The sequence below is a fragment of the Podarcis cretensis genome (genome assembly GCF_951804945.1).
Source record: "Podarcis cretensis genome assembly, chromosome: 2".
Taxonomy (NCBI): Eukaryota; Metazoa; Chordata; class Lepidosauria; order Squamata; family Lacertidae; genus Podarcis; species Podarcis cretensis.
Genome location: NC_137171.1, coordinates 79,166,107 through 79,178,183, shown reverse-complemented (window position 1 = coordinate 79,178,183; position 12,077 = coordinate 79,166,107). Strand labels below are relative to the sequence as shown.

Below are 12,077 nucleotides of genomic sequence, written 5' to 3'. Positions count from 1 at the left end.
TTTAATCCCATAAATTACATAGTAGATAGCAGGTACTTCAAAGCAAGTACCTACAAAGCAAGTAATGGAATTTCCTTGAAAAATAAATCCCAACATTTCCTCATCTATTATTTCAATCTGCAGCATGGGTCAATTTGTAACTGCTGATTTCCTTAGGTAAATATGAAAATACATAAAGGAAATTGCTAAGCTTTTATCCTAGCAGCAATAAGCATTTAAAACTAAAAAATGCTAATTTTTAAAAGCCATCTACTGAAGCAGTTAAGAAGAGTGCTATCTTTGCGCAATTGCAGTTTACTGCTTTTTAGAGGGAAAACAGAACACAAGACTTTTCTAAAGGAATATAAGTATATCCGATTGATCAGCTTCAAACTTAGAGCCTCAGAATACTCTGGTATAAAATTCTGAACAGCAAGTTGTTGAGGAGAAGGGAACTGTGAGAAACTCTTGAAACATCACCAAAAAAATCTGCCTAGACAACGTCTTTAAGTACTGTGGTCTGGCTCCAACATTACTAGTGACAATCCCCTCTCCCTCTCTCTGGATCATCTCACAACAGCAGCTAAGCTTTTCACAGAAACTGCAAAATCTATCTGTCATTCTGCATCAACTGTTTTCCAAGTCACTGCCTTTACAAAGTCTCCCTCAGAGAAAAAGAATCACAACAGGAAGAATCTTCAAAATTACAGTCATCACTGCTTATGTGAAATGTCCATAATAAAAGAATGCATGTGCAGATGAAGAACCATGGTCATGTTTATATTCATATATCATACAGAATATTAATCAGACATTTTATCAGCCAGCAAAATAATTTTATTGAGCTATCATGACTTTGTGGTGTTGGCATAGAAAAGAGGACACACATTCTTTTACTATCTTGTAACTGAATATTTCAGACTCAGGAATGTCAGGTAAACATCAGAAAACCAAATTCAGCTAGCATTGCAATCCTGAACACATAGTGCAATCCTATGTATGTTTATGCAGAAGTTAGCCACACTATGCTCAGAGGGACTTACTCATAGGTAAATATGTATTAGAATGCATTTTTACTGGGAAGTTGCACTGAATTTAAGGAGCCATACTTCCAAGTAAACATATCTAGGACTGTGCTACAAATCACTTTTTATGGTGTAGAATTTTTTTAAGGCCCTCGTTGTTTAATAATAAAATATTTTGAATCAATAGAAAGGGCTAGGCATATTCTGTCATGTACTTTTTTAGAAGAATCTAGAAATTCATTCAAATGCAAGTTTCTAGCCCATATGCTGTTGGGAAACACCCAGGTATGTAATCTACAGTGTAATACTATCCAGAAGTAAGTCCTATTAAATTCAATAGGCCTTACTCCCAGGTAAGTGAGATTAGGCTTGCAGCCTTAGGAGCTTCATGAATACAGAACTTGTATTACGTATTGTTAACTAGAAATTTCTGGCTATAGCAGAGGATTTTCCAAAGCCTACCTCATTTGCTCGAAGGCAAGTGAGAGACATGTTAAGAATACAAATTAGAGAAGCTAGCAATCTTTCCAACACAGCCCAAATTCCGAGGAGATTCAGATTAAATATATGGCATATAAAGGGCAAGACATGTTTTCCTAAACACTCAGGATTATGTATTTGTCATTTATATTTCAGAGCAAACACCACAGTAACAGAGTGTATCTGTAAAGTGCTCCTCATTCTGCTTCTCTTGTACTCTTTGAAGGAAAAAAAAAAAAAACACCATCATTGAATCTGCCAGAGCTGGAGGAGGGAAAAAAAACAAGCGCTTGCAGTATGAAATGGTGTTTCAACCACCCACACAGCAAATTTTGTATTTTCCAGTTTGTGATTCCTGTACTGTACATTTAACAATTTAACATTTAACAATGCTACTCTTCCAGTGCATAGCAACTATTCTATAGCAGGCTTTTCAAAATAGTACCACCTGATACCAACACAGACTGTTCTCTATCTGTCTAAAGTCAACAATGACTTCCTCAAACTGCAATTCAGCTCAGTAGTCCTACTGTGGTTCGTGTACCACAACTCTCTGGCAAGCATGACGAACCACAGACTTCCCTCCATCATCCTCATAGTTGTGTTGCGATTCAGAGGTCCACAGACTTCTTTGGATGATCCCAATGCTTGTCTCCAGTTTCTAGGTTGGGTGGAAAGTTGGGACTTGCTTACAGAACTACAGTGCCAAACAAGCCCCAGCTTTCCATTCCAGAACTGAAAAAGGACAGTGGGTGTTTGTTGTTTTTGCTGGTGCACTTCTGAGACACTCACAGCTCAACAAAACAAGGTCAGAGCTGTGGTGGCAGTAATTGTCCCTGCAACTGCACAAGGTTCCCAAGGCTTCCTAGCTGTGCAGGATCATCCCACCCCTCTTCAGTCTGGGGAACGGGGCTTGGGCTTCCTCTGCAGCACAATCAGGAACAAATTTCCTTTTCCCAGGTCAAAACATGGAGGTATGGAAGAGAGTGGGTGATTTTCCTGGTGTTGCACTGAGTTTCAGATGCAAGTCTGAACATTCTCTTGGTGGCTACTAATTTTTGGTTGCTTAGGTCCACCCATTTTTTTTGTTTGCTTGTTTTGTTTCCTGCCCAGTAGTGGTTTTCTTTTGTTATCTCAACTAAGATGGGATGGGGAAAGATTTCTCCCAGAATGACACTCTCATCCTAAAATATCCTTCCTACTCACATTCAAACCACTACATTCATTGGTCTGGAGAAATAAGAGGATGTGGGAAGCCACTCCAGGCTTCCTTTCCAGAAGTCCATTATTTTATCACATACTAGATGGCATATTTGAAAGTGAGAGGAGAAATGCTTGTTAGTGTAAAGCTGAACATGTGTATAATCACAGAAACCAATTGTTAACAGCAATCCATGAATCAAAAGCACTCAAAAACCACAACAGCATTTGAGGATGAGTCAGTAATAGCTACGTTGAATTCTTCTCTGGAAAGTACATCTTTCATTTCAATGTTTCTGATGGTTTATTTTTAAAGTCTGTTAAATAATGTTTTCCCCATTTTCAGAACTTTAGATATTTCAGCTGGGTAGTTAACCAAGTTAAGGTCTGTTGCATGAAACCAACTTTTAAATAGCATTTGATATCAAGTAATAGCTGGTGGGCGGAGCTATAATGTGAATCATGCATTATTATAGCTCCTTTCCCTACTACATAGAATCAACTGGTATTTATGCTTGTTATTCACACCTACCATTTCCTTGTGATTGGGATAAAAGGTTTGCTCAATTAAAGGGAACTTCTCTGGTCCCAAGGTTCTGTAGATGGACACCAACTGAGCAAACTGCAAAAGAAAATAAACAGAATTCTAAGCTCAAAGCTCAAAATTACTTCAGCACTGTTATTCAGCACCATAATTACTATCTATCAAAAATTCAAGAGCCTGTTAAAAGATCCCTTCTAGTTTACCATATTCTGATTACCCACCTACAGAAAAAGAATGCATAAAAAGTAAAATATGCAAGTGCAAATGATGGAGAAAATAATAATTTCATACACCTGTATTGTTTTGGCAATTCCATTTTCTTTTGAGCCTATGGCCTAGCTAAACTAAAAAGGCCTGTGCCTACTTTTTACAGTATAGAACAAGCTGCTTTTAAGTATTGTATTTAGCGAATGTTTGTTTTGGGACACAGAAAAGAATAAACTGATAGAATCCATGGTGACCGCAATACGCATGAAAAGAGAATCAACTAGTCATGGCAGTTATGCTTAATCTTGAATTGTTTTGTAGATAGATAAAAAAGGATATTGGGAGACATTTAATGAACAGGAATATTAGTCAAAGTCTTAATAAAGAAAGACACCGAAAAATGATTATATGTAATTGACTGATATTACAATGAGGAGCTAAATGATTTTGATTGGTTCAGGATGATGACACGGGGTTGAAACCGCTATGGGAAGACTGCTGTGATTCTTTGAATGGTGAATGTAAATCACATGTGTAACCTGGGAGTGTATAAGAATCATTGCTTTGGATACAGCCCTTCGTGGCCTCTCTATGATTTTTAAGGAGCCTGACCATAAGTATATTTGTATTCAATAAAGGCCTATTCTTTTTACTTGGAGCTTGCATCATTTTCTTTGGGTTTTCTGTGAGGGATACCTCCTATCTAGGAAGCCCTTTCAAATATCTCCAGCACCGATTATCCCACATGAAATTAATGGCACTTAAATTTAGAAATGTGCACCGGATATCAGCACTGGGCATTGCTCATCTGACACACTTCTGCACAGATTTTATACAGTGCAGCTCATCCCAGTAGGGCAACCTGTCACAGTCCTGCTTACCATGGAACAATTGAAAGCTCACTTTAAGTACCAACGTTTAGGTGTGGGGCAGCGGGGCATGCTTGGTTGAGAGTGGCGTCATAGGCCAAACCAGGACCCATGCTGGACCTAATTTCTCACCCCAATGTAGAAGAATTTAGAATTGGGGTTCCAAATAGGAGAATTTCAGTGCATTTTTCCTATGAGATTATTTTATAAGATTGCAAAACCACCAGCCATTCAACGGGTTTTTAAGGCAATTCTCATACACGCCACACCTATGAAGGAGAACTTAATTCCATATGCCCTTATTTCCAGCGTTCAAACTATGAAATCTCAGTTGCAACAACAACATCCTTGACTCAGTCTTGTAATCACAGCAGCTATCTTTGTGGGACTTCTCTCAGCAGAATCAACAGCCCTCCAGAGCCACAGCAACATTGGAGTTGAGGATTGTGCTATGCTCTAATCACACACTTAATTCTCCATTAACAAAAATGTTGAGCCTCCAACAGACAATTTTCTGCCGCCAGCCCACATAGTACAGCTGGATGCGCAATGACACAAAACATAATAATAATAATAATAATAATAATAATAATAATAATTTTTATTTATACCCCGCCCTCTCCAGCCAAGGCCGGGCTCAGAGCGGCTTACAAGCAATAATAAAAACAAGATGAATGATTACAACTTAAAAACAAAAATAAAACACAACATTAAAATAATGGACCATTAAAATATTAAAATGTAGCCTCATCGCAGGAGGAGAAGGAAAAGAAAAAAGAAAGAGAGGGAGGGAGGGAATCAAATTGGCTCCAGCCAAAGGCCAGGCGGAACAACTCTGTCTTACAGGCCCTGCGAAAAGAAATCAGATCCTGCAGGGCCCTGGTCTCATGAGGCAGAGCGTTCCACCAAGCCGGAGCCAGAGTTGAAAAGGCCCTGGCTCTGGTTGAAGCCAATCTAACTTCCTTAGGGCCTGGGACCACTAGGGTGTTGTTATTTATGGACCTTGAGGCTCTCCGTGGGGCATACTGGGAGAGGCGGTCCTGTAGGTACGAGGGTCCTAGGCCGTGAAGGGCTTTAAAGGTCAAAAGCAGCACCTTAAATCTGACCCTGTACTCCACCGGGAGCCAGTGCAGCTTGAAAAGCACTGGGTGAATATGCTCCCATGGCAGAGACCCCGTGAGGAGCCTCGCTGCAGCATTCTGCACCCGCTGGAGTTTCTGGGACAGCTTCAAGGGCAGCCCCGTGTAGAGCGAATTACAGTAGTCAAGCCTGGCAATGACCATCACATGGATCACTGTGGCCAGGTCGGGGCGGGAAAGGTAAGGGACCAACTGCTTGATGCGGCGAAGGTGGAAAAATGTCACCTTGGCTGTTGCTGTAACTTGCGCCTCCATGGAAAGGGAGGCGTCAAGGATTACACCCAAACTCTTAACGGAAGGCAATGGCACTAATTGGGCCCCCGCAAGAGAAGGGAGTTGGTCCCTCATCCCCATGCCATCCCGACCTAGCCATAGGACCTCTGTTTTCGAAGGATTTAGTTTCAATCGGCTCCCACGAAACCATCCAGCCACAGCTTCCAAGCATCTGGTCAGTGTGTTCAGGGCCGAGTTGGTGTGGCCATCCATCAGCAGATAGAGCTGAGTGTCATTAGCATATTGGTGACAGCCCACCCCAAAGCTCCGGATAATCTGGGCAAGGGGGCGCATAAAGATGTTAAAAAGCATCGGGGGGAGAATTGCGCCCTGCGGCACTCCACACACCAAGGAGTGGCGTGACGACATTTCCCTCCCTATTGCCACCCTCTGTCCCCGACCAGAGATAAAAGAGCACAACCAGTTACAGGCTATGCCCTGTATCCCCACGTCTGCGAAGCGGTGGTCCAGAAGATCATGATCGACCATGTCAAAGGCTGCTGACAAATCTAAAAGGATCAGCAGTCCTGACCCGCCTCAATACAGTTGTCTATGGAGATCATCTGTTAGGGCGACAAGAGCCGTCTCCGTCCCAAAACCAGGACGGAAACCGGACTGAAATGGATCTAATGCCGATGTTTCCTCCAGAAACCTACCAAGCTGTTCAGCAACCGCTCTCTCAATTACCTTACCCAGGTATGGTAGATTTGAAACTGGGCGGTAATTGGATAGGTCTAAGGGATCTAATGAAGTTTTCTTTAGGAATGGACACACCACTGCTTCCTTCAGTTCCCCTGGGAATGTCCCCGTGTCAAGGGACAAATTGATAATTTCAACCAGGGGGGTCCGCGCAACATCTGGACACTCCCTAATCAGCCAAGACGGGCACGGATCAAGGAGGCAGGTGGTGGGCCTACCAACTTGGAGGAATCTATCCACATCAGTAGGACGTATCGGATCGAAATGGACCAACACTGGACCTGAAGTCAGTCGAGGGGCCTCCAGTTCAGTCACTGTATCTAAATTGGCAGGGAGGTCACGGCGGAGCAACAGGACTTTCTCCACAAAAAAGCTTGCAAATGCCTCACAGCTGTGGGTCGAATTTGTGCTTAAATTTGGTTGTCCTCCTAAGGACGTTATTGACCTAATTATTCTAAAAAGTTGTGCCGGGCGAGAGCTAGTGGATGCAATGGAAGCTGCAAAGTAAGATTTCTTAGCAGCTTTCATAGCCATCTCATAGGCTTTCATAAGCGTCCTATAAGATGTTCTTGAGGCTCCGTCACGAGTCCGTCGCCATACTCGCTCTAGCCGTCTGAGATCCCGCTTCATTTTCTGGAGCTCCTCAGTAAACCCAGGGGCCCGGTTTCGACAGGGTCGCAGAGGGCGCTTAGGCGCGATCTCATCAATGGCTGCCAAGAGCCGGTTATTCCAGTCCTCAACAAGGTCATCTAATGAGTCGCCAGGAGGAGCAGGGTTCCGTAAAGCTTGTCGGAATCTATCAGGATCCATCAGTTTTCGTGGACGAGCCCAAATAGGTTCGCCACCCGAGCCGGGGAGGATAAGCATGAATGATAAGCATAAGTTAAAGATTTGTCACTTCAACAAATTAACAGGAAGAAACAGCACTAGCAACTTAGGACTCTGAATCAATTTTAAATATGGCATAGTCCACGAATGGTGGGAAACCAGGATGAGAAGATCTCTTCAAGCTAATAACTAGTGTTTCAAGTCCCCTCTGGAGCTATTTTCATTTCAACTGTATGTGTAGTAATAAAGAAAAAATAACACATATCAATATGGGAGAATGTTATGGTAATTGTGTTTTACCTGGTAACTAAACATCTGAGGTTTATAAGAAACAACAGTGACATATACCAGCAACATCTATGCTTATACTTCAGAAAATTTCTAGCACAAGAGATTTTACAACATCTGTCCTTTGATCAAAAAAGAAAATGAATGTGATTCATTTGAATATTATTCAGTTCGAGTGATGTTATCTGTGTGATTTGTTTTTAAGTATAAAAATAACAGGGAAGAAAAATGGGACAGTGGGGGGGGAATTAAACATCTTTGGTTCTGTTTGCAACCATCTATCTACTTTTTCTTTGGGGAAATGGATCACTGTCTGTGATTCTATGATGTACGAGGATGACTGTGCTTGATAGTTCAATGTCTTCATAGATTTTACTGTGAGAATTCTTGTTCTTAGTGCATTTTCTTTGTATTGCTAGCACTTTGTCTTCTTACCTTTCTCATATAAAAGCTGTCTTTTCATCTATTAAAGAGCTTTTCTCGAGTGAGAGGGATTGTCAGCTGAAATCTTTATGTGTACCACCAATGCTTTGTACAGATAATAGTAAGCACTTGGCAAGAGAGCTCTTTCATTTGATAATAAAAGAATGTGCAAGATACATTTTGTTATCCTAAGAGTGGAACATTGTAGCTTTGAGTGAAATCCCTAGGTATAGGGTACACTGAATGCTAATGCTATAATTAGAGACTTAGATAATAACAGTCTTACTATTTTAGTTTTATTCACATGCATTTAAATATAAGCATGTGCCATGAAACAGAATAGGACATTTCTCTCCCTAATATACAGCATTTAAGTAATTACACCTAAATGGGAAATGGCCTCATGTCTTGCTTCCACACACAAAAATGAGCACAGAACTTTCCAATGGAGTCTCTCTCAGACTGCAGGAGGGAGGAAGAGAGAGCAAATAGCAGAACTGCAGTTGCAGCTTCAATCTGAGTGGGAAACTGTACTAGTGGGAAACTCCTTCCAAGTACAAAAGGAGAGTGCAGAATGAACTTCGGAATCCCTTATGGGAGGGCTTCCTATGGTCCTGGAAGCAGCAGACAACAATCATATAATTTCTCTCTATCCACCTTCTCTGTACCATGAATGATATCATTATATATGTTTAGCATCTTCCTCCTTAGTTGCTTCCCCCTGGCTCCCAATAAAACAGTTGCCAACATTTTAACCCTTTCATGTAGAGGCCTTGCTCCAGCTCCCTGATCATTTTGGTTACTCTTTTACATACTTTGATGCTCTATGGGATGAAAGGTTATATGTGAACCCCTTCTCAGTCATTATCTTGGTGGGATACTCAGCCAGCTCTTACGGCTTTTGAATAGAATGAGCTTACTGCCATACTAATCCTCCTCCGTAAGTTTTGTGTTGACTGAAGTTCTATTGATCTGAAAGGTGCTGCTTTCCTTTTTTAAAAATATATAGATTGTATGGAGATTACTGGAATTATTGTATATGTTCTCTCAGTTCTGTTAATGCAGCTTGGTATGTTCTATTCCTTATCCCAGGGTCTGGTGAGAGTGGTATCCATGGATTAAGAATATGCATTATTTATTGTCAAGGGCCAGGGTGGGAACATGTGGCCCTCCAGATATTGGACTCCATCTCTCATAGGCCTCAGCGAGTATAGCTAATGCTCAGGGGTGATAGAAGTTAGAGGATAGCATCTGTAGGACCACATATTCCCCATAACTGCTCTAGGGTATTTTGGAGTTGACAGATCACTTGTCATTTTTACATTCAATGTTGCTGTGGGTACCAGAAAATATCTATTTCACAGAAGAAAAATTGTTGATGCTTGGAACGCGCCCCCCCCCCCACAAAAAACCCAGACAGAAAGCAAAGATCCCTATCAAAAAGGAGACCCAGGTTGAAATCTTCACTCATGTATGAAGCTCATAATGTGCTAATCACTATCTGTAAGCTTAAAGGTAAAGGACCCCTGACAGTTAAGTCCTGTCATGAATGACTCTGGGGTTGCGGCGCTCATCTCGCTTTACTGGCTGAGGAAGCCGACGTTTGTCTGCGGACAGTTTTTCCAGGTCATGTGGCAAGCATGACTAAGCCGCTTCTGGCGAAACCAGAGCAGGACTCGGAAATACCGTTGACCTTCCCGCTGGAGTGGTACCTATTTATCTACTTGCACTTTGACGTGCTTTCGAACTGCTAGGTTGGCAAGAGCGGGGACCAAGCAACAGGAGCTCACCCCGTCACGGGGATTCGAACCGCCAACCTTCTGATCAGCAAGTGCTTTAGACCACAGTGCCACCTGCGTCCCAGTGATCTCTAAGCTTAACAGACCTCAAAGGGTTATTGCAAGGATAGGATGGTGGTTGGGGGTGGAGACCACTTGGAGCTCCTATGAGAAAAGGTGGGGTATAAATAAATAAATGCATTTTAAAGAGCCAAAATCTGTTGCTAAAACGTGACAAAAAATATTAGAACTTCCACATGCCGTATCTCTAAAAAGGACCTACCCAGCCATTCAGTAAAACATGATTTCATAAAATGTGATAAATGATAAATTTATTCATAAATGACAAGCTGGTAGTAAATTTTTATAGCATAAACCCATCCTACCAGCTCAACACTCAGACATTTATGCTTTCATTCAGACTGGCATGTTCCAGCTCTTCAATTTTATGTTGTAAATCTATAAAGCCAGTTTCTTATGCAAAGGGCTGGGTGAAGAAAGATAAAAGCATCCTGGTTTTAAATGATAAGGGCATGCATGGCTAGTCCCAAATGCTAGCAACCTTTTAAAACAATAGCAGGAATGTCAAGACTGAGAAGCCTAAGGAAGAAAAATGCTGAATTCAAGTATAACTGGTTTTGTCCTTAACGCCAGCATTTTTAAAGAGCTTGCTCTAAGGCAAAGGCATCCTAAAAAGCTTATCACCTCACATTAACTTTCTGGTTGCAGAAGTGATTCTATGGGTACTACAGCATGCACACACAGAGACCTCAAGGAAGAGCAGCAGGAAGATGTAACAAAATTGAGAAAGATGAGGGCTCTACACACAGCAGGTGCAATTTATGTTGATAATATCTACCAGTGGGATCTGCACACATGTAGTGTGGAGTGTTCCCATTCAGGGTTTAGACAGCCATGCCCCATTCCAAGATGCTCAGTTCTATTCAATTCTATTCTCCTTCTCTCCCGTTTACTGTTCTCCCAACTCCCCACCTCCGGTCACATCATCCACTGAGCATTATATGGCCACTGAGAATGTGTAGCCCTTAATGGGATGGCTTTTTATGGGGGGGGGGTGGAGGAGGAGGAGGGTCCCCTTTAAGCTTTTGTACCTCCTTAAAATGTTTGTATTTCTGCAAACCTTGGGGTGCCCCCAAAACCTTCTGATCGCTCTTTCTGTGCTGATGGCACTATTTTGGCTACAAATGGACTGCCACTTGGAGCAAATGTGGTGTAGTCGTTTGAGTGTTGGACTCAGACTAGACAGGCACAAGTTCAAACCTCCACTCGTCCAACGCACATCAAAAAAAAATTTTTTTTTGTATATATAAAAATTAGCCAGGGGGCAGGGAGATGTGAACATGTACACCACCTTGAGCTCTTTAGAGTAAAGACAATAAAAACATAATAAAGGAATGAAACAGCATACAGTAAAAGTGTTTTGTATTTTCACATGAGAAATTAAAATTATAGCTCTTAGGGCAATTAATGAGCCCACCATTGGACTAATATAGCGTTAACTAATGTTTTAAAAAATCTAGATGGTCAGATTTGTCATGCATCACACAAAACAGCTCCTTCATTTTCCCCAACCTTCCAATTCAAAGCGACGGTTGCCTTCGAACTCGGGAATTTCTGTCAACTTACCACCCAGGGCTTGTCACAGAAGTTGAAGATTGACTCTAGGGAGTTAACGCTAGGGATGCCAGCATAATGCATCCCAATGATTAAGTTACGGAAGTCTTCATTTTCTGCCATGCCAAACGAGTGTTGTCGAACAAGAACGAAGTCGGGCCTGAATGATCTAAGGAGAATAAGAGAATTTAAATGTTTCTTTCATAAGCTATTTTTCTTATAAATGAAAGTAATACAAACATAAGAGAATGTAAGAGAACAAAGGTTACTATACTTTTTCAAATGAAACGTTTTGCACTGAAAGTCAGAGGATTCACCCCTCCCCATAAGCCCGATGTTCTTCTTTCAATGATTTGTGTTACTAAAGCTGTGGTCCTATTCATGCTCACTTGGAAGCAAGCCCACTGAAATCAATGGGAGTTTCTTCTGACTAAGTATGCTTAAGACTAGGGTGCACATCCAAGTGAAGAAGCTCCAGATTCCCCAGCTAGACCTGGTCTACCCAAGTGACATCTCTTATAATCTATAGTGATGCAGCTCTAATCTAGCAACTGCATGCTCACTGAAAACCGTATCTTTGATATTTGTTCCTAAGTTACTTAGATAACTAAAGGGAAAAGCCAACACCTGTATGAAAAGAAAAGAACAATCAGAATAATTTTTATTGCCTGGGACACTGGGACAATCACCTGTAGGGCAGCATTTAGTAA

The 12,077-nt window shown here is 41.5% G+C and overlaps 1 protein-coding gene across 1 annotated transcript in view; it reads right to left on the bottom strand.

Annotated features, from left to right (window-relative positions):
- Positions 1-12,077, bottom strand: part of SYN2 (synapsin II) — a 173,397-nt gene that overhangs the window by 77,867 nt on the left and 83,453 nt on the right. The window contains exons 4-5 of the mRNA XM_079967296.1: positions 11,380-11,536; positions 3,217-3,306 (exon numbers count right to left, since the gene is read on the bottom strand). Of these exons, the coding sequence (XP_079823422.1) occupies positions 3,217-3,306; positions 11,380-11,536 (247 nt within the window). The remainder of the gene's footprint in view (positions 1-3,216; positions 3,307-11,379; positions 11,537-12,077) is intronic.